Source organism: Heloderma suspectum, chromosome 2 (assembly GCF_057233095.1).
Source record: "Heloderma suspectum isolate Gila_16-S chromosome 2, 16-S_ref, whole genome shotgun sequence".
NCBI lineage: Eukaryota > Metazoa > Chordata > Lepidosauria > Squamata > Helodermatidae > Heloderma > Heloderma suspectum.
The window spans coordinates 322307565-322326492 of NC_139459.1; the positions used below are offsets into that span (position 1 = coordinate 322307565).

Sequence of the window (18928 nt, forward strand, 5' to 3'; positions counted from 1 at the left end):
CCACCAACCACCAATCGTTTGGTGGTTTCCTGGCTTTGGGGCAGTTTTTTCCCCATTCTAAAAGGCTGAATACCTCTCCTAAGGCTTTGTTACTGTCATTGAAAGGTCTAAGCTACAGTATGCTGGTGTTTGTGGTATTTTTGACCCTGCCCCATTTGCCTTCCGCCTCACCTGCCACTGGAATCCAGCCCCAAGCGCTTCTCCAAACTTGAATTTGGTCCTCAGGCTGAAAGAGGTTCCTCAGTCCTGGACTAGACCCATTGAAATGAATGGGACTTAAGTTAGACTTAAGATTCTAACTTAGACTTAAGTTAGAACATTGGATTCAATCCAGAAAGTCCAAGGTTCAGTTCTGGGCATTTCTAGGTTTGTTTATTTTTTTAAGAAGAAGATCTTAGTTAGAAGGGCTGGTAAGGACTGTGGAGAGCTGGTGACAGTCAGACTAGGCAGTACTGAGTTAGATGGACAGTTTGACAGCTAGTTGTTGGGCAGCTAGTTGTTCCTCCCCACCTCTCCTTAGCAGGGATCCAGCTTCACATAGCTTTCCCAGGGGTGGACTCACGATCAGCTGGCCTCCATTCAGCTTGGAAGCTAGTTGCCAGAGCGCACGCTCGTGCTGCTGCCCCACTACTTTTCCCAGGCCTTTTCACTGTGGCTTCGAAACAAGCAACAGCTGCAGCGGCCAGGAGGACAGCCAACCGTGCTCCGCTTCTGTCCTTTCCCTCCCTATAGGGCAAAGAGGGTTGAGCCCCAGTTGCTCCGTTGGCCCTCTCTACCATGGCAGAAACAAGGACCAGTCCTGGAATGGACTCAGAAGTCTCAGTCAGAGGCTGAGCAGGCAGAGATGGGCCTGACGATCGGGGTGCAAATTTGGCGCCAAGAGGGGAAAAGCATGCTCCTCGGCACCAGGACTCAGAGGTCAGTGTTGCAGGCCCACCCCCGATGCCAGACCTTGTGGGGGAAGGGGCCGTGGCTCAGTTTGCAGCCTGGGTTCAGAACCTGGCTTCCCTGCAGGTTTCAAAGTCCCTACCAACCAGGAGAAGGGATGCCCCCAGGGAGGGATCTTCCTTGGCTTCTCTTTCTCCCCATAAAAAGAAGGGAAAGAAGAAGGAGCACCATGGATCTAGGCAGAAGTCTTCGCACAGCCACAGATACAACCGCAGATCCTCTTCCCCCTCTCCCTCTCCACCCCATGAGGGCTCCCCTTCGGCATCCATCTCAAGGCCCTCCTCCCTCCTCCCCCTGCTCTTTCAACAAGGCAAGGAAGAGAAATAGGCCTGAGAAGGCAACAAACCCACTTAAGGTCTTGGCGGGGGGGGGGGAGCAATAGTAAAAGGCTTAAACTTCCTTCTGTTGGGGATGAGTCTGACTCGGAAAACAGTGGCAAAGATGAAGGGCAGCTCTCTGAGCCGGAGCTCGAGCCTTCCAATTCAAAGAGCAGACTCTGTAATCCAGAGCTGTTCCCAGCACTGCTGATCAAGGCCTTTAGGAGACTCCAGCTTTTTGGGGACACCACTGTGCCATCTGAGACCACATCCACCACAGTGCAAAAAGGGGGTAAGTCAGCCTTCCCTCAGGCCTCTACAAAACCTATGATGGTCCCCCTACCCCATTCCTTTGAGGAGGCCTGGAAAGCAGAGTGGGCTAACCCCTCCAAACCCGTCAGTCCATAAGCTGGCAGTAAACTCTGCTCCCTTCCAAGCAAAGCTATGGATTTGCTAAAGGTCCCTGTGGTAGACGCTCTAGTTGCAGCACTCATTTCCTCAGCGGCCATTCCTGCTGATGGGGAGGGGGGACCTAAAGATCCTTGTGATAAACATGTGGAGGCAGCACTCCACTGGGATTTTGAATGCTCTCCTGCAGCCTTCGGGGCATTAGCTACCAATTCCTTTTTCTCTGAGCAGTTTATCTATAGGGAGAGGATATGGCAGGGGCAGAGTCCACACCAAAATCTTCAAAGGATGGTCTCAAGAACATTGCATATACAGCTGCTCTCCTTGCAGATTCGGCTCTAGATGCTCTACAATTCAATGCTAGAGCCATGGTATCCAATTCCCTGGCCAGAAGGAACAATTAGCTACGTCATTGGGATGCAGACTTTGAATCACAATCCACGTTTGCTAATTCTACCTTGGAAGGAGCCAGACTTCTTGGCAGTCTGCTGGAGGCAGTGTTGACAAGGAAAAGGTCTTACCAACCAATAAAAAGGAGGACCATAAGCCCAGGTAGCAGTCTTCCTTTTGACATAACAAGGCCACACAGAAAACCCATTCCTCAGGTGATTTCAAGAATAAGTGGAATCATTCATCTAGATCTTCAGGGAAAACCCAGTCTTCCAGCTATCCTTCCTCCACCATTAAGGATGGGAAGAAACACCACTCTTTGACACCAACAGTCTTCCCCCTAGTCAGCACATAGCAGGTTGGCTGATGCATTTTGTCCCAACGTGGATCACTGTCTTCTCAGACAGATGGGTCAGGGGGACTATAGCTTGGGGCTATGCCCTGAAATTCTCTTTTCAGCCCAGGGAGAAGTTCATTCTTTCTCCCAGGGCAAAGAACCCAGTAAAGCACAAGACATTCTTGAGAGCCATAGAACATCTCCTAACTATCAAGGCAATAGAGCCAGTTCCTCAGACTGACATCCAATCTGGGGTCTACTCCATTTTTTCTTAATTCCCAAGAAAAATGCGGTCATAAGCATATCCCCAAGATGCACTTCAAAATGGAAACACTCTGATCAATTGTGGAAGCTTTGGAACACGCAGAGTTCCTTACTTCAGTTGACCTGTCAGAGGCATATCTGCACATTCCGATAAAGGACTCGTCTTGAGGTTTCGTTAAGACAATTGCCATTTCCAGTATCAAGCACTGTCCTTTGGCCTGACCTCTGCACCAAGGGTGTTTACCCAAGGCGTTGATAGCTCTCGTGGTTCAGCTCAGAACCCGAGGGGTATTGATCCACCCTTATCTGGACAATGTCTTGATCCGGTCTCCTTCAAGAAACAAATGCCTGATGGACATACAGACCACGGTGTCGTTCCTGCATCACCACAGCTTTGTGGTCAATATGGAGAAAAGTCATCTGCAGCTGACTCATTTAGGGGTCCTGCTAGACACAAGGAAGTTCAGGATGTTCTTATCAGAGGAGAAACATGTCAAGATTCAGAACTGCTTGTCAACTATGATGGCAGCAAAGTGGACAGACCTCATGGACTTAGCCAAGCTCCTAGGTCTGCTGGTGTCTTGTCAGGAACTGGTGTCCTGGGTAAGGCTGCTTCAACACCACCTTCTCCCATTCCAGGCCTTGATAGCACAGTTATCTCACATCTGGGTCCAGGTACCTTCACATCTCAAGTTAGATCTGAAGTGGTGGATGGAGCCACTAAGATTAGAGAAAGGTGGCTCCCTGAAGGTTCCAGTTTGGAAAGTACTCACCACGAGTGCCAGCCTATTTGGATGGGGGGCCCACCTGGGGAGCAAAGTCATGCAGGGGATCTGGTCTGACAAGGAGAAGTGTTGCAGCATCAATTGCCTGGAATTTCAGGCCATTTTCCTAGGACTTCTCACATTTCGTTCATCCCTGTTGGGCAGCCATGCCGTGGTCAGGATGGACAGTACCACGGCAAAAGCCTATGTCAGCAAACAGGGAGGGATGAAATCCTCATCTTTGAACAACTTGGCCAGGAAGCTCCTAAAGCTCCCTCAAGTCCATCTCAATGGAACATCTAGTGGGAGTGTCCAATCTTACAGCAGAGTGGTTGAGTCGGACAGCTCTCAAGGAATTCATATGGGTTCTCAACCCTCAAATCTTTCAGATCCTGACCAAAAGGTTCGGAAAACCATCAATGGCTCTGTCCACCACACCACACCACACAATGCACAGGTTCCCACCTTCTTGTCAGGGTTTCCATGTCACGCAGCAGCAGGCACAGATGCTGTTGTGAAATCATGGCCAGAAGGGCTACCATACACCTTTCCCCCAATAGCATTTCTTCCCAAGGTGATACACAGAATTCGAGGAACTTCAGTGGAAGTCATCCTGGTGGCTCCATATTGGCCCAGGCATCCATGGTTTCTGGAACTGATAAACATGTAGATGTGGGATCTGTGGCAACTGCCCAGCAGGAAGGATCTGCTTCTCCAGGGTCCTGTGCTGCACCCTCATCCAGACCTCTTCCGACTAACAGCCTGGAGGTTGAAAGGCAGTGGCTGTTGAACCTGGGGTACCAGGAGTCTGTTCTTAAGACCCTTCTGTCTTGTAGACGAAGTTCTACTAATAGAGTCTATAGTACCACTTGGAAGGCTTTTTTGGTTTGGTGTCAGAAGAATGATAGGTCTCTGGCCCCTATAGGGGTACAAGAGGTATTGGGTTTTCTCCAGCAGGGCTGGATAAGGGCCTGAGTACAAGTACAATTAAGAGGCAAGTGGCTGCACTTAGCAGTGTTCTGGAATGTGAAGGGAGTCCTCCCATTTCATCACACCTACATCTCAAAAGGTTCTTAAAAGGGGTGGCACTTCTTAATCCCACAGTTGTATATTGCTTTCCTATCTGGCACCTGAACTGGGTTCTTACAGCACTGATGGGTAGTCCATTTAAACCCATGGTCATGTGTTCTTTTAAGTCGCTCACTCTTAAAACATTACTTTGGGTGGCTATAACTTCAGCGAAGAGAGTTTCAGAGTTATGAGCCCTCTTGGCTGATCTACAATTGTCTATTTTTCATGATGTACCAGGCATCCCTAAGGTTAATTCCACTTTCCATCGATCCCAGGAAATTTCCGTCATTCTGACCTAAGCCACTACATCCAAAGGAACAGAGTTGGCATAAATTAGATGTGAGAACGGCATTGAGGCTCTATTTAGATAGGACCGCTACCCACACGGTTTCTGGCTCTTTGTTCATTTCCTTTGACTCCAAGACATTGGGGCTAAGGTGTCAAAATCTTCCATTTCTAGATGGTTGAAAGAATGCATTGTGCTGGCCTATCAAACTTTAGGGAAGGACCTACCTTGGGGCGGGGCGGGGGGATCATTGCTCATCCCCTGAGGTGGGGGGGCATCAGCATCTGCCAATTTTAAGGGAGATTTTCCCACCCTGGACATATGTAAGGCAGCCACATGGGCATCAGTTCATACGTTTGTTAAGCGTTACAAAACTGACATTGTTTTTTTTGGCAGACGCTGCTTTCAGTGCAAAGTGGTGCAAAAGGTGCTGGCGCATTGAACGTTCACCTTTTCCCTGCTCTGTTGATGTACTGCTTTGTTACGTACCGAAGTGAAGGAATGCCCTCCGTGGAGCTCTGGAGAAAACAGAAATTTTCTTGCCGTGAATTTTTGTTCTCAGAGGTCCACAGAGGGCATTCTGCCCGCCCTGCTAGGGGCCCAGCATATTATTCTGTTATGGAGGAAGACTTTGGGCTGGTTACAGCTTCTGCCACCGCCTCACATGTGGGGAGGTAGGCAGGGATTCCTGGGCTGTTTCCTATTGCTGCCTGGAATTCTTGCCATGGTTGGTTGGTTGGTTGGTTTTTTAAACTTGTTTTGAAGTTGATCATGTTCATATTTTTATGCCACTGGCATAGGTTTACTTTTTCTTCCTTTAGTTGTGAGGTTGAGGGGTTTTCCTCTGCTCTACTAATCCAGTCTGGGAGGGCAGGGTGGCTCCTCCCCCTGAAGAAGCGACAAGTCGACTCTGTCTGCATGGTCCAGAAGGAGGTGCCATCCCAAAGTGAAGGAATGCCTTCAGTGGAGTTCCGAGAACAAAAATTAACAGTAAGAACATTTCTGTTTTTCACACCCTCCTTCTACCTGCAGGTGGGCATCAGCAGACTATTCAATATTGTTAGGTTGCTTCCACAATAGATAAAAGCTGGAATTTGGTACACACTCATATCGAGGCAACGTGATTAGCAGGGGTGTATGAAAATTGAAACATGAACTTCATATTGTACTAACAGATGTATTCTTATAAAGCCAGCAAGAGTTAGGTCAGATTGCTCAACCGTGGTCAATTGTTCTGTTTTTTCTTACCTAATAAGCACTGGGCACATTCCAGCAACCTGGAATGTCAGATCAATGAATCAAGGTAAGCTGGAGGTGGTCAAACATGAGAGGGCAAGATTGAACATCGACATCTTGGGAATCAGCGAACTAAAATGGACAGGCATGGGCGAATTTAATTCAGGTGACCATCATATCTACTATTGTGGGCAAGAATCCCTTAGAAGAAATGGAGTAGCACTCATAGTCAACAAAAGGGTGGGAAAAGCAGTACTGGGGTACAATCTCAAAAACGATAGAATTATCTCAGTACGAATCCAAGGCAAACCATTCAACATCACAGTAATTCAAGTCTATGCCCCAACCACTGAGGCCGAAGAAGCTGAGGTTGATCAGTTCTGTGAAGACCTACAACACCTTCTAGAACTAACACCAAAAAAAGATGTCCTCTTCATCATAGGGGATTGGAATGCTAAAGTAGGAAGTCAAGAAATCACCGGGATAACAGGCAGGCATGGCCTTGGTGCACAAAATGAAGCAGGACAAAAGCTAATAGAGTTTTGCCAAGAGAACATGCAGATAATAGCAAACACTCTTTTCCAACAGCACAAGAGGCGACTGTACACATGGACATCACCAGATGGTCAATATCGAAATCAGATTGATTATGTCCTTTGCAGCCAAAGATGGAGAAGCTCCATACAGTCAGTAAAAACAAGACCTGGAGCTGACTGTGGCTCAGATCATGAGCTGCTTCTTGCAAAATTTTGGCTTAAATTGAAGAACGTCGGGAAAACCACTAAACTGTTCAGGTATGACCTAAATCATATCCCTGATGAATATACAGTGGAGGTGAGGAATAGATTTCAGGGATTAGACCTGATAGACAGAGTGCCTGAGGAACTATGGACGGAGGTCCGTAACATTGTTCAGGAGGCAGCAACGAAATCCATCCCAAAGAAAAAGAAATGCAAGAAAGCCAAGTGGCTGTCTGATGAGGCTTTACAAGTAGCTCACGAAAGAAGGGAAGCGAAAAGCAAGGGAGAAAGGGGAAGATATATCCAACTGAATGCAGAGTTCCAGAGAATAGCAAGGAGAGACAAGAAGGCCTTCTTAAATGAACAATGCAAAGAAATCGAGGAAAACAACAGAATGGGAAAGACTAGAGATCTCTTCAAGAAAATTGGAGATCTCAAGGGAACGTTTTGTGCAAAGACGGGCATGATAAAGGACAAAGAAGGCAGGGACCTAACAGAAGCAGATGAGATTAAGAAGAGGTGGCAAGAATACACAGAAGAACTATACAGGAAAGATCTGAATGTCCCTGATAGCCATGATAGTGCGGTCACTGAACTTGAGCCGGACATCCTCGAGAGTGAAGTCAAGTGGGCCTTAGGAAGCATTAGTAACAACAAAGCTAGCGGAGATGACAGTATTCCAGCCGAGCTATTTAAAATCCTAAAAGATGATGCTGTTAAAGTGCTGCATTCAATATGCTAACAAATCTGGAACACTCAACAGTGGCCACAAGACTGGAAAAGGTCAGTTTACATTCCAATTCCAAAGAAGGGCAACGCCAAAGAGTGTTCAAACTACCGCACAATTGCGCTCATTTCACATGCCAGCAAGGTGATGCTCAAAATCCTACAAGCTAGGCTTCAGCAGTATGCGAACCGAGAACTACCGGAAGTACAAGCTGGGTTTAGAAGAGGCAGAGGAACTAGAGATCAAATCGCCAACATTCGCTGCATCATGGAGAAAGCAAGAGAATTCCAGAAAAACGTCTATTTCTGCTTCATTGACTACGCTAAAGCCTTTGATTGTGTGGATCACAACAAACTGTGGCAAATTCTTAAAGTGATGGGAGTACCAGACCACCTTACCTGTCTCCTGAGAAACCTGTACGAGGGTCAAGAAGCAACAGTAAGAACCAGACATGGAACAACCGATTGGTTCAAAATTGGGAAAGGAGTACGACAAGGCTGCATATTGTCACCCTGCTTATTTAACTTATATGCAGAGTACATCATGAGAAATGCCGGGTTGGATGAATCAGAGGTCGGAATTAAGATTGCTGGGAGAATTATCAATAACCTCCGATATGCAGACGATACCACCCTAATGGCAGAAAGCGAAGAGGATCTAAAGAGCCTCTTGTTGAGGGTGAAAGAGGAGAGTTTAAAAGCTGGTTTGAAACTCAGCATTAAAAAAACGAAGATCATGGCATCTGGCCCCATCACTTCCTGGCATATAGAAGGGGAAGAAATGGAAGCAGTGAGAGATTTTACTTTCTTGGGCTCCAAGATCACTGCAGACGGTGACTGTAGCCATGAAATTAAAAGACGCTTGCTCCTTGGGAGGAAAGCTATGGCCAACCTAGACAGCATAGTAAGAAGCAGAGACATCACCTTGCCGACAAAGGTCCGTCTAATCAAAGCTATGGTTTTCCCAGTAGTAATGTATGGCTGTGAGAGCTGGACTATAAGGAAGGCTGAGCGCCGAAGAATTGATGCTTTCGAACTGTGGTGCTGGAGAAGACTCTTACGAGTGCCCTGGACTGCAAGGAGGTCAAATCAGTCCATCCTAAAGGAAATCAACCCTGAGTGCTCATTGGAAGGACAGATACTGAAGCTGAAGCTCCAATATTTTGGCCACCTAATGCGAAGAGAAAACTCCCTGGAAAAGACCCTGATGCTGGGAAAGACTGAAGGCAAAAGGAGAAGGGGACGGCAGAGGATGAGATGGCTAGATAGCATCACGGATGCAATGAATATGAACTTGAGCACGCTCCGGGAGTGAGCGCAGGACAGGAAGGCCTGGCGTGCTATGGTCCATGGGGTCACGAAGAGTCGGACACGACTGAATGACTGAACAACAACAACAACATTCCAGCAAAAGTTGAGCAATTAGGATTCTTTTATTTTAATGGGAGAATTAAGCATGTGCTTAACTTTTTCTCATTGTAATCACTGGGATGTAAAAATTCCTAACTTTGGGTGAATCATGCCCAATATGTAAATGTAAGGAGGGTCTGTCTAGGAGCTACTTTTGCAGATTTAAAAGCAACTTTTGATAACAACTAATAGGGAAAGGCCTTGGGGAAAACTTTCAAGTACCAGTTTAGATTGTTTATTGTTGATGTTAATAAAGATCTTGCATTTTAATACCAGCTTGAAGAGTAGATCCATTCCCACAAGGCTTTTTTTACAGGTAGTATGTCAGTACATAAATGGGTGAAGCAAGGCTATATACTTGTTTAACTTACTCATAAGTTATATAGAAGAAGTCAGCGGTGATCAGTTCCTCTCTCCTATTACTGACAAAGTAAAACTGTTTGTTTGTCTGGCGTTTACTACTCTACTTTATAATCCACTGAGTGAAACCCTCATTCTTAAGATTCCAACAAATGTCCTCTGCTGTTTTTATTAGAATGATATGGAAATGTTCCTTATAATTAATGGCACTGTAATTGTGCTGAGGAGAATGATATATTCTGGTGTTCCATCTCTGAGGATTTAATGAATATTTGCTTGCTAATATTAACAGAGAAACCAAAACAAACAGTGGCCAGTATACTATAAGTTGGATTCTTGAAATATGATTGTGTGGTGTCTTAAGGCTTCTGTTATGAGGGGCTCTTTGTATTTTTAAATCTGCCCAGTGCTGCTGGCAGTGATTGTATAACTGGCTTTCTGTTACTTATATTTCTATTCTTAATACTTGTTATGATTTATGGCCATGAGGAATAAAATAGAACTGAAATACTGTAATAGTAGCCAATGTAGAGCAAAGCAAGCCACACTCTCAAAGTTAAAATCATTCACAGGCTTCAACCAGCCTTGGACCGGAAGAGCCAGGAGAAACCCAAGGAATGTACACGTCCAGTTGCAGAATGTAATCTGGTTTTATAGCTGAGAAAAATCCAGAATACATTTTTGTTCCGCTTTTAAACATTTCCTACTTGATGAGTGAAGGGTCTTTGTCTCAAATCAGAGTGCAGGGAAGCTGCGGTCTTCTGTATCTGGTTCATCCCATCTGGGATCATGTACTTATTCATTCTTCTAGAGTTATTCTGTCACCAGTAAAATAAAGAAGTATCAGTCTTTAGAGGAGTTAAGGCAAAACACATCAGAGTTTGAGAGTGGAACTGCATGCCACAAAGAACAGTGGGCTGCTGCTGAAAAGGGCAGTCCCGTGTAGAGTTCCTCCCCGCTTTCCCGTAGTAACGTTTAATTAAATTTGCCCTATGTCTTTACAATGTGCATTTCCCTGCCCCTTGTCAGTGACAGCCAATAATGCGGAATGGGGACAGAAAATATTCATTGTAAGACCAACTGTGGGGAAAGTTGAACTAAACATTATAAAGAGAGGAGACCGCTCTATGGGGCTGCAGTTTTCAATGGCAGCTCTTGTTCTTTGTAAAATATAGCTCTGGAATTGCTGGTCTCCTGAGAGCATGTACTAATCCAACTAGAGTAGTACTAACTGCTGTGTTGAGCAAGAAAATAGCAGTTCTTGCTATATAATTTGATCTAGATACTGCCCTTTCCCATCCCATTGCAAAGGTGGCTAATGTGGGTTTTCAGCTGTTGGTTGACATAAGCAAGAAGATTTAGCAGTGGCTAAGACACTGGCTTGGATCCAGAGTGTCCCTTCCACAAACAGAAGGGTTCCTTCCATTCATGGAAAGGACTGAGAGCCAACAGACACTCGTGCTGGTAAAAAGTGATCTTTGCTAATTCTCCTTTCCTATTGCACCACCCCCAGTGCCACCTCCCATACTGTTCTGCAGGGCAGGACCAGCTTTTTGGGGAGCACAACATTCTGCAAGGGAAAGGGAGGAATGCATAAAGATCACCTCCCCCCTCTTTCTCCACCAGGAGGGTCCTCTGGATGATACTCTATCCACAGATAGTCTGGATCTAAGCCATTATGTTTTGAGCTATAATGTACAAATGTAGATAGATGCACTCAAAGGAATTAAAACAAGGTTTTGAGAGATGTAAGACACTTTCTGATATGTGGGATATTGGAGCAGGATTGTTAGATTTCTTTCTCTATTACCTATCTTTTGTAAAATATCGGTATCCTACCCCCACCAGACCCTTCCGTGAACTTCCTGTTTCTTAATGGCCATGGAGACATGAACTTGCTGTCTCAAACACTTTTTTCATAATGTAGCAATATTCTCTTTAATGATGAATGGAACAGAAGCACAGCCTTTTCAGGTTATAAGTTTGACTGTCAGCCAGCAATTGAACAAAATGTATTTGTTTCTCAAAGGAACTTGATTTTTGGAACTTCTGTGCAAAGAGTAATGAAATAAATCATCAGGAAAAGGACAGTATTGCTTAGTTTGGGAATATTATTAGTCTTCTTCAAAGGAATAGAGAGTATGTACAGCTCAGGGGAGACAATAGAGAATTATGGGGTTAGTTATGATAGAGAGGGAAGATTTCTCCAGAGGGAACAGTCACTGAATGGTGAAAGTAGGAAGGGGGACAGAAACTGAAAGCACTGGTACCAATGGAAGCAGGATATGAACCCTTTTAGAAAGAAAATGAGTTTAATTTTGATACAGTCAGGAAAAAAGGAGCACGGGTACAATTAGAGCTGAAGATTTGCCTGCAAGGGGGTGAATGTCTTTCGGTTTTTTAAGAAAGCTTTTTATTTATATATCAGCAGGATATGAACCAGTTTGCCATTAACATCCAAACCAACAAATTATGGTTTGTAGACCTGTTTTGCAATCCTGTTTTTCAGGGAAAGCAAAAACTTTAGTTTGCCAATTTGGATGTTGGGAAATAAGTAAGTGGAGCAAAGAGAAGGGGAGAAAAGTGTGTGCAAGCACAGGGTTCATTTCCATAGTGCCAAGCCATGGTAATAGGTTTATAGGTTTGCTTTGCTGATCAGAGAGAGAGAGAGGAAATTAACTAATGCTAAGTGAGAATCTACCACAAGGTTTACTGCAGCCAACTTCTAGGGTAACATATGAACAGATGGCACCTGCTCTAAAGTAAATTATTCCATGTTGTAGGTTCAGAGAAAGATGGGGCACAGCTATGAGTAACTGAAACACACCTGCTTGAAAACATAGTGCTGCAAAAAGGAATCAAAGGCGGTTTAGTCCAAACCCCTGTGGTAAGGCAGGTTGATTATCGACCAGCCTCACAGGTATGCAGTCCAAAAGCATGTGCATTGCAGAAAGGTGCTTAAGTCCTTATTTCAGGGAATGTGTCCATTTCTTTGGGTTGTACACACTATGGGCTTCCAGGCCATCTGTATCTTTCTGATACCTTATATATGCACTTGCTAGTTCAGAAGGAATTTTGCTGTAAATAAATGGGATAATAATTGGATCCTTGAGGCTGAGTGATTTGAAAACAACAAACTACCACAGGACAAAAATTAAGAGACATCAACTGTCCTGGTATGTGTAATAAAGCAGTGGGCATAGAAAAAAAATGCCCACCATGTTTGCAGATTAAATTCATTTTCTACCAGAAAGCTTTTTTTTTTTTTTTTTACAAAGAAGAGAACAAAAAAGCAATACAGTTGCATGAGATATGAAGCAGGAGAGAAAGGAAGAAAGGGAAACCAGGTATAAATAGCAGACATATATCCTGTTTTTTTGCAGTAGAATTTTGTCTAAGGCTATCAATCAACTTTTCACCACTTCCTGCAGCAGCGGGTCTGCTATAAATCCTGCCGTAACTGACTGGGTTTCATTTCCTCTGCCAAACCCTGCTAACCTGCGAGGCATGACACAGTGACACCAGAGCGAGCAGCTGATAATGTAATACACAACTCCTGTGAGGCGAAAGTTAAAGTGCTTGTTCTCTCAGCTGAATGATTTTAAAGATCTTTATATTCTAGTTCCCAGGGGGGATAATTACTCAGTATAACACACAGTGCATTTTTTTAATCTCCTAAAGGAATTTTATTTAAAAGTATGTGGAAAGGATGGGGACAACTGGTTGGCGTTTTTTATGCTCTCACCCCTTTCTAAATTGCCTTTGTTTCAGGAAGCAATGCAACAACTTAAAAACATGTTCCAGTAGAATGTTATAGTTCAACCCCAATTATAAGACTATTAAGGGAAAGGTTGTATCTCAGCAGCAGAGCACATATAGGAGGTCCAGGTTCAACTCCTTGTACTTTGAGTTAAAGAATCTCAGGTAGCAGCGTGAGTACTTCCCACTGCCTGAAATCCCAGAGAGCTGATGTGAGACAGCTTTCCCTGTACTGACTATCTGAATGGGCTGATCTGATCCTGCATAAGGCAAACCTTTATATTCTGAAAAATCTGCAACTCAGTTCAGTCTCCATAAAACTATTTAAAAGCATTCAAACAGCATAGAATACGTTCCAGCGTTTAAGGGAAATAATACACACAAGCACGCACGCTTACAATTAAGCCTCCCTTAATCTAAGTGTTGCAGATTAGTTACTGTGCCATGGTTAATTAGCTATCGAAGCCATTAATTTATTTCACTTAATAATTCCCATTATTTTTAATTGAACAAGCAACTGCCCTTCATTTGGATAGGGAGTTGATGAGAAGGAGCTTTTTCTCTCATACATCATCTCACGTACACAACAGATCACACAAATGTGCCATTTGTTCAGTGCTGTAGATCTGCCGACGTGGGAGGATGCTAATTGTGGCAGGCTATGTACCTTCCTCACGAGTGTGGTGGAATATGCAGCCCCTATTTCTTTCCATATCTAACAGCCTTTGCTTTTGTTTGTTTAAAAGATTTATAGGCTGCCTTTTAGGGGAAGCCCTAATACGTTTGTACAGAATTGTAGCAAATACCATGTTTAAAAACCAGTGTGACCAAAAGTGAACGGGGGGTGGGGGGAGGACTTCAGGGAGCTAAATCCTAAGCGAGCACAAGAATAAAGATTTTATTGGCCCAACGCAGTTTGAATTAAAATGTTTCTTTTGGGGCATGTAAACAGCATGGAACATGCTAGAGAACACAGTGGTGTGCTTTTTAAGAGATCTGAAGCTTTTAGATTTGAAACGCAGCGGACCAATAAAATCTTTATTTTTGTTCATCCTTTGGATTTCATCCCATCCTTTTTTCCTGTCCTTGCTGCCTTTGGTTTCTTCAGAACCCTATGGCTACATTTTTTTTTTTAATCCAGCGATGGCTGTTGAGCCGGTTTACTAGGCAAAACTACTGGTGGGCACAGTGTAGTGACAGAAGGCAGCAGGAGACAGTGTTGGACATGGGGAGTGCCATTGCCAGCATCATGCCAGTGACCCAGTCTTGTCTTGCTGTTATCAGCAAACTTCACCACCTCACTGTCCTAACTTGAGATCGTTACTGAACCAGTTAAAAAGCACCAGTCCCAAGGCAGAGCTTTGAGGGGGGTGGGGACCCTCTTTGTACATACCTCCATTGTGAGTATTGCTCTCTGCTTCCTGTATTGCCCTCTGCTTCCTGTTCTTTAATCAGTTATAGATCCATAAGAGGATCATTCCATAAGAAGAGTCCCATCCATCAGCCATCAGTTGGGCAGCAGGGAACAGATCATGGTTCTGGCACTGGAAGTGGCAACGGGGAAACTGTGATTTTGATCAGGATAACTGAGGAGGGGGCAGAGAGGCTGTAACCTCCCCTCCAATGACCTGATATAGCCAAGATCACCATTTTCACACTGCTGATGGCACAGCTGTGGAGAAACCGCAATCTTGATCAGGATCTCTGGATGGAGAGGAAAAGGGTTTTAACCCTGACCTCTGCCAATCCCAGTCACGGGAAGGAGGCTGCGTATCTGTGCTGAGAGAGCCTGTGTGCATGGGGTGCCAGTGTGTGTGGGAGGAAGGGTATCTCTTTGTGTTTATGAGAGGGTTGTGTGTGTATGCATGGTGCCACCTCTCCTGGCGCCACCCACCTCCACCCTGCCCATCCCTACAGCCTCCAAGGGAATCTCTGTTCCCTAGTGTGGCCCTCCACCTGAAATGGTTGTCCACCCCTGACTTTTCCCAGGACTGCCAAGCTTACTTAGGGGTCTTAGTAGGCATGGGATAAGAGGAAGAGTCCTCTTTAGGATCAGTCACTGGTTAAAGAACAGAAGCGCAAATGGAGCACACAGTCATTTTGTGAATATACTGTTAAGTTTGGGTGATCCCAATATTGGGAGCGCTCATCATGGCTTAATTATACATCTGTGATCGTTGAAGTCAGTTGGTTTATATGTCTTGTGCGAGGCAAGCGGAGCGTACTGAAATGTCTTGTATGTTCTCTCCCTCTCCCATTTTTTTAAAGGTCAAAGAAGTTGGCAGCCCTTGCCGAATGCGTGCAGAAAGCCAAGCTGAGTAAGGCCAAATTAGGTTTGGAACTAGATGAGCTGGAAGCAGCAGCGCTGCTTGTTCGAGAGGAAGAAAAGGAGTTAAAAGCCACTGGTGCAGACGTTTCTAAGCAGCAGCTGCCTCCCTTCGAAGGAGAGGCGAGTGACTCTGAAGACTCAAGCAGCACTTCATCATATGAGACAGGAGACTCCGATTCAGATGAACAAGAGTCCTCAGCCAGTGAAGATGGGAAAATAAATCCTTCACAAAGCACACTTCAAGAGGAGAGGACAGCCTCACTTATTGACTGTAATGGATTAAGGCGAGACACAGGCGCTTTGACGTTAGATGGTAGTAATGAAAAATCAAAGGCTTCTCTGCAATCTACATCTGTTCCCGGGGAACTGATAGAGGAATTAGGAAAGCAAATGCAGACTGCAGTTAGGCTTACAGAGCAGCCTGAAGGTCTGCCTTCTTTAAGTGGCAGTGGCGGCAGCAGCAGCACTTCACAAGAGATGGGAACAAGCTGTATCACTCAGCCTCAAGGACTTCCACCGGATCATAATGGAAAGAGACATTTCTTGGAGGTGACTCCAAAGCCCTGTACTCTTCTGTTTCTTGGTACATCAAATGAAGCTCCTTAAGCAAATGTAAATAGGGTAGGCTGGGGGTGCATTGGCTTTGAGCTGCTTGTTGTTATGGTTCATTTAAACAGTTAGGTGTCACTTCAGCAAATAATACATGGAGACAACGTAGCATGCATTTTTAAATTTGTATTTTCCGTTTTTCTTTGTATTCCTAATCAAGAGACTTCATGAAAGATGATGGACAAGGCTGAATTGGCTCTTGCTTGAAATGTCAGTGCCCCGCTGTGGAATAGTCAAATATTGATGCCTGTATGTAGGAGACTTCATAGAATCATAGAAGAGTATATAGTGTATAGTATTCTATAATCTTGAGTTATTTATTGAAGTGACATCATTCAACAAGGTTAGTTGTATTACAAAAGTATAATCAAACATTGATGAAGGTTGCTGGCTTCTATTCTGTAAATTGTTTATAGGGAAAGTTTAAATTTAAAAGCCTGTTTGATTTTAAAATCTAATTTCCCAGGTTCTAAAATGTGACTATACATTATGGTCCTGTTTATTTGCTTTTAAGTATTTTGAGGTGTCCAGTGTGCCTACTTAGAGCAATAAGCTATAACCATGTAGATTCCAGGTAGTTGCATCCAGTAAACTCATCTTTCAGTAGCAGTTGCATATTCAGAATATTAATTGCCAGTGCAATCAGATCCCGTGTCTTTTTACTTGGAACTAAATCCTAATGTGTTCAGTGGGCTCACTGCCAGGTAGGGATATTCAGTTAACATTTTGATGAGAACTTACCTAATTCACACTTCTTAAACCAACATGAACTGAAATGAAGTTATCCTTTGGTATAATTCAGAGTTATACCTCTGAATTTTACTGTGCTGTTCATCTATTAAACATTCATATATTAGGGGGGAAATTGTACAAAAATGCATCACGTTGGGGGAAATTGCAGGTTAAAAATGCATATATTTGGCAAAATTACACACACAAAAATGTGTATATTAGGACAAGTGAGCACAAAAGTGCATATGAATTTTCATGCTGACTTTTTAAAATAAATTGCAAATTGATGTGGATGGAACGAAGTCAAAACTGGAAAAAAAAATTGAAACTGACAAAGTTAAATTGACAGGTTTGCCCATCCTTGCTGCCAGGTAAGTGCATAGGATAGCATCCATCCTGTTTGTAAAACGTGGCTGTACTTGGTTATGTTTTTCAGTCATGTAAATGGAGTAGTCAAAATACATTTCACTGTAAGTAGGAATCTTTGGTTTCATGTTATCATTATTCCAACTATGCTGCTAGCATGTGGCTGAGATGGAGGAAAGGTGGGTTAGTGGCTAGAGCGCAAGTCTGTAAGACAGGAAATGTCATTTAGTTGTAACTCTTCCAGTGGCTCACCAAACAGTGTGCCATAATTCAATGGCAGAGCTCAGCCTATAGGGTATTTTTCTGTCTTTTAGACACGTGTTGCAGCCATTAGCCTACCTTCTTCTCATTCTGTACTAGTTAAGCTTCGTTTGCTAGCAGTAGGCAGAGCAAGTCTCATGCCTGGCATATAATTCAGCATTCTAAAACTTGTGCAGAATCCTTTCATTTTTTAAAGAATTTAATGATGTGTTTCCATCATGGTTAGCTGAAGCATAATAAATTATGCAGACAGTGCAACTGACACAAACATTTTCTTAATGTGCCCTGTTTCTGTAAATTTGAAAATAAAAATGGGGGTATATCATGTACACAGCCAAAGCACTGTGGTGCTCTAAAGAAACTCATATTGCCAAAGTTAAGTGTCCCATTCTTCACCCTCCCTCCTGCATTTTGTGCCTGGCAGCTGAGGAGGGAGCTTGCTTGTCTCTTCTCTGAACAGCTGTCTCTCTCTGGGAACTGACAACTTCTGTGTTAATGAAATCACTTTCTTTATTGTGTCCAAAGCATTGCCTCTCCTCTTATGGAGGGAAGATTGCTACTTTGTTCTAGCATATTTAGAGCTTGACCTTTCCATGTCTCCCTCCCCCCACTTCCTTTCTAATACTCAGGGAATTTTACTAGCCAGAAAGAAAATGTAGCTTTCTCTTTAAGTGTTAGCAATAGATGAAACTCATGAGAGTTGTGTGTAGTGACATCCTCTAATTTTGTCAAAGTGCGCTGTGCTTTATGTGTGGCACAAGATTGCCTCTGAAAATGGCATCCTATGTTGAGGGAGTTTCCCCATAGCAATTAGTAACACTTAAACCTGTGTCGTGATGTCATCATAGACATTTCCCTAAGTCTTCAGTGGCAACCAGTGGTGATCAGCAGGCCAAAATCATCAAGATGTCACAATACAGGTAAGTGTTCCTAAGCATTATGGGAAGAAGAGGGGGAATTCCACATGAGGATTTAGTTTTCAGTGCCATCCACATAATGCCCATAGAATGTATTTCTGCCCTCGAAGCTGTCAAGGAAGGAGAGATGAGTCATAATTCTAGTCACTGAGCCACGTCAGCCACGTATTTGCCCACTCTCATTCTTGGAAGTCTTGGGCCCTGATCTTTTTGTGTCAAGCATTCTAATGTTGTAGCTTTCTAGTTTTACCCTATCGTGGCTCCTGTTCATCTAACCATTTTTATACCCGCCAAATTAACAAGCAAGAGAGTCTGACTATGCTGCTTTCACCAGCCAAGGCCAACAGGGAAATGAGAAACTAGTATAAAAATGGTGGCTATGGTAGTATAGTGCAGATGTTAGGGCAGATGCTGTTCTAAGTCATTGTTTTGAGTTTAAGTGGTTGTGTTTTTTTTAAATTGTCAACTAACAAGCATCTCTCCCAGTATTTTACCTGTTGCGCTTGAAAAGGACTCTTCCTCACACCATCAAACTCAAAAGCAGGAGAGGGCAACTTCCATGATCCCTCACCATTGGCTATAATAGCTAGGACTGATGAGAGTTGTAGGCCAAAACATCTGGAGGGCCACAAGTTGCCCATCCCTGCTCTAGACCATGGTTTACTTTGTAAGTGAGCGTGCATGCCATTTTAGAACAC

General features: G+C 44.0%; 1 protein-coding gene across 3 annotated transcripts in view; it reads left to right on the forward strand.

Moving 5' to 3' along the window:
• SHQ1 (SHQ1, H/ACA ribonucleoprotein assembly factor) overlaps nucleotides 1-17671 on the forward strand; it is a 120820-nt gene extending 103149 nt beyond the window's left edge. For all 3 annotated transcript variants that reach the window (XM_084840351.1, XM_084840352.1, XM_084840353.1), the window contains one exon: nucleotides 15285-17671. In XM_084840351.1, coding sequence (XP_084696477.1) covers nucleotides 15285-15951 — 667 coding nt within the window. In that variant the 3' untranslated portion in view covers nucleotides 15952-17671. The remainder of the gene's footprint in view (nucleotides 1-15284) is intronic.
• Nucleotides 17672-18928: the final 1257 nt, after the last annotated feature.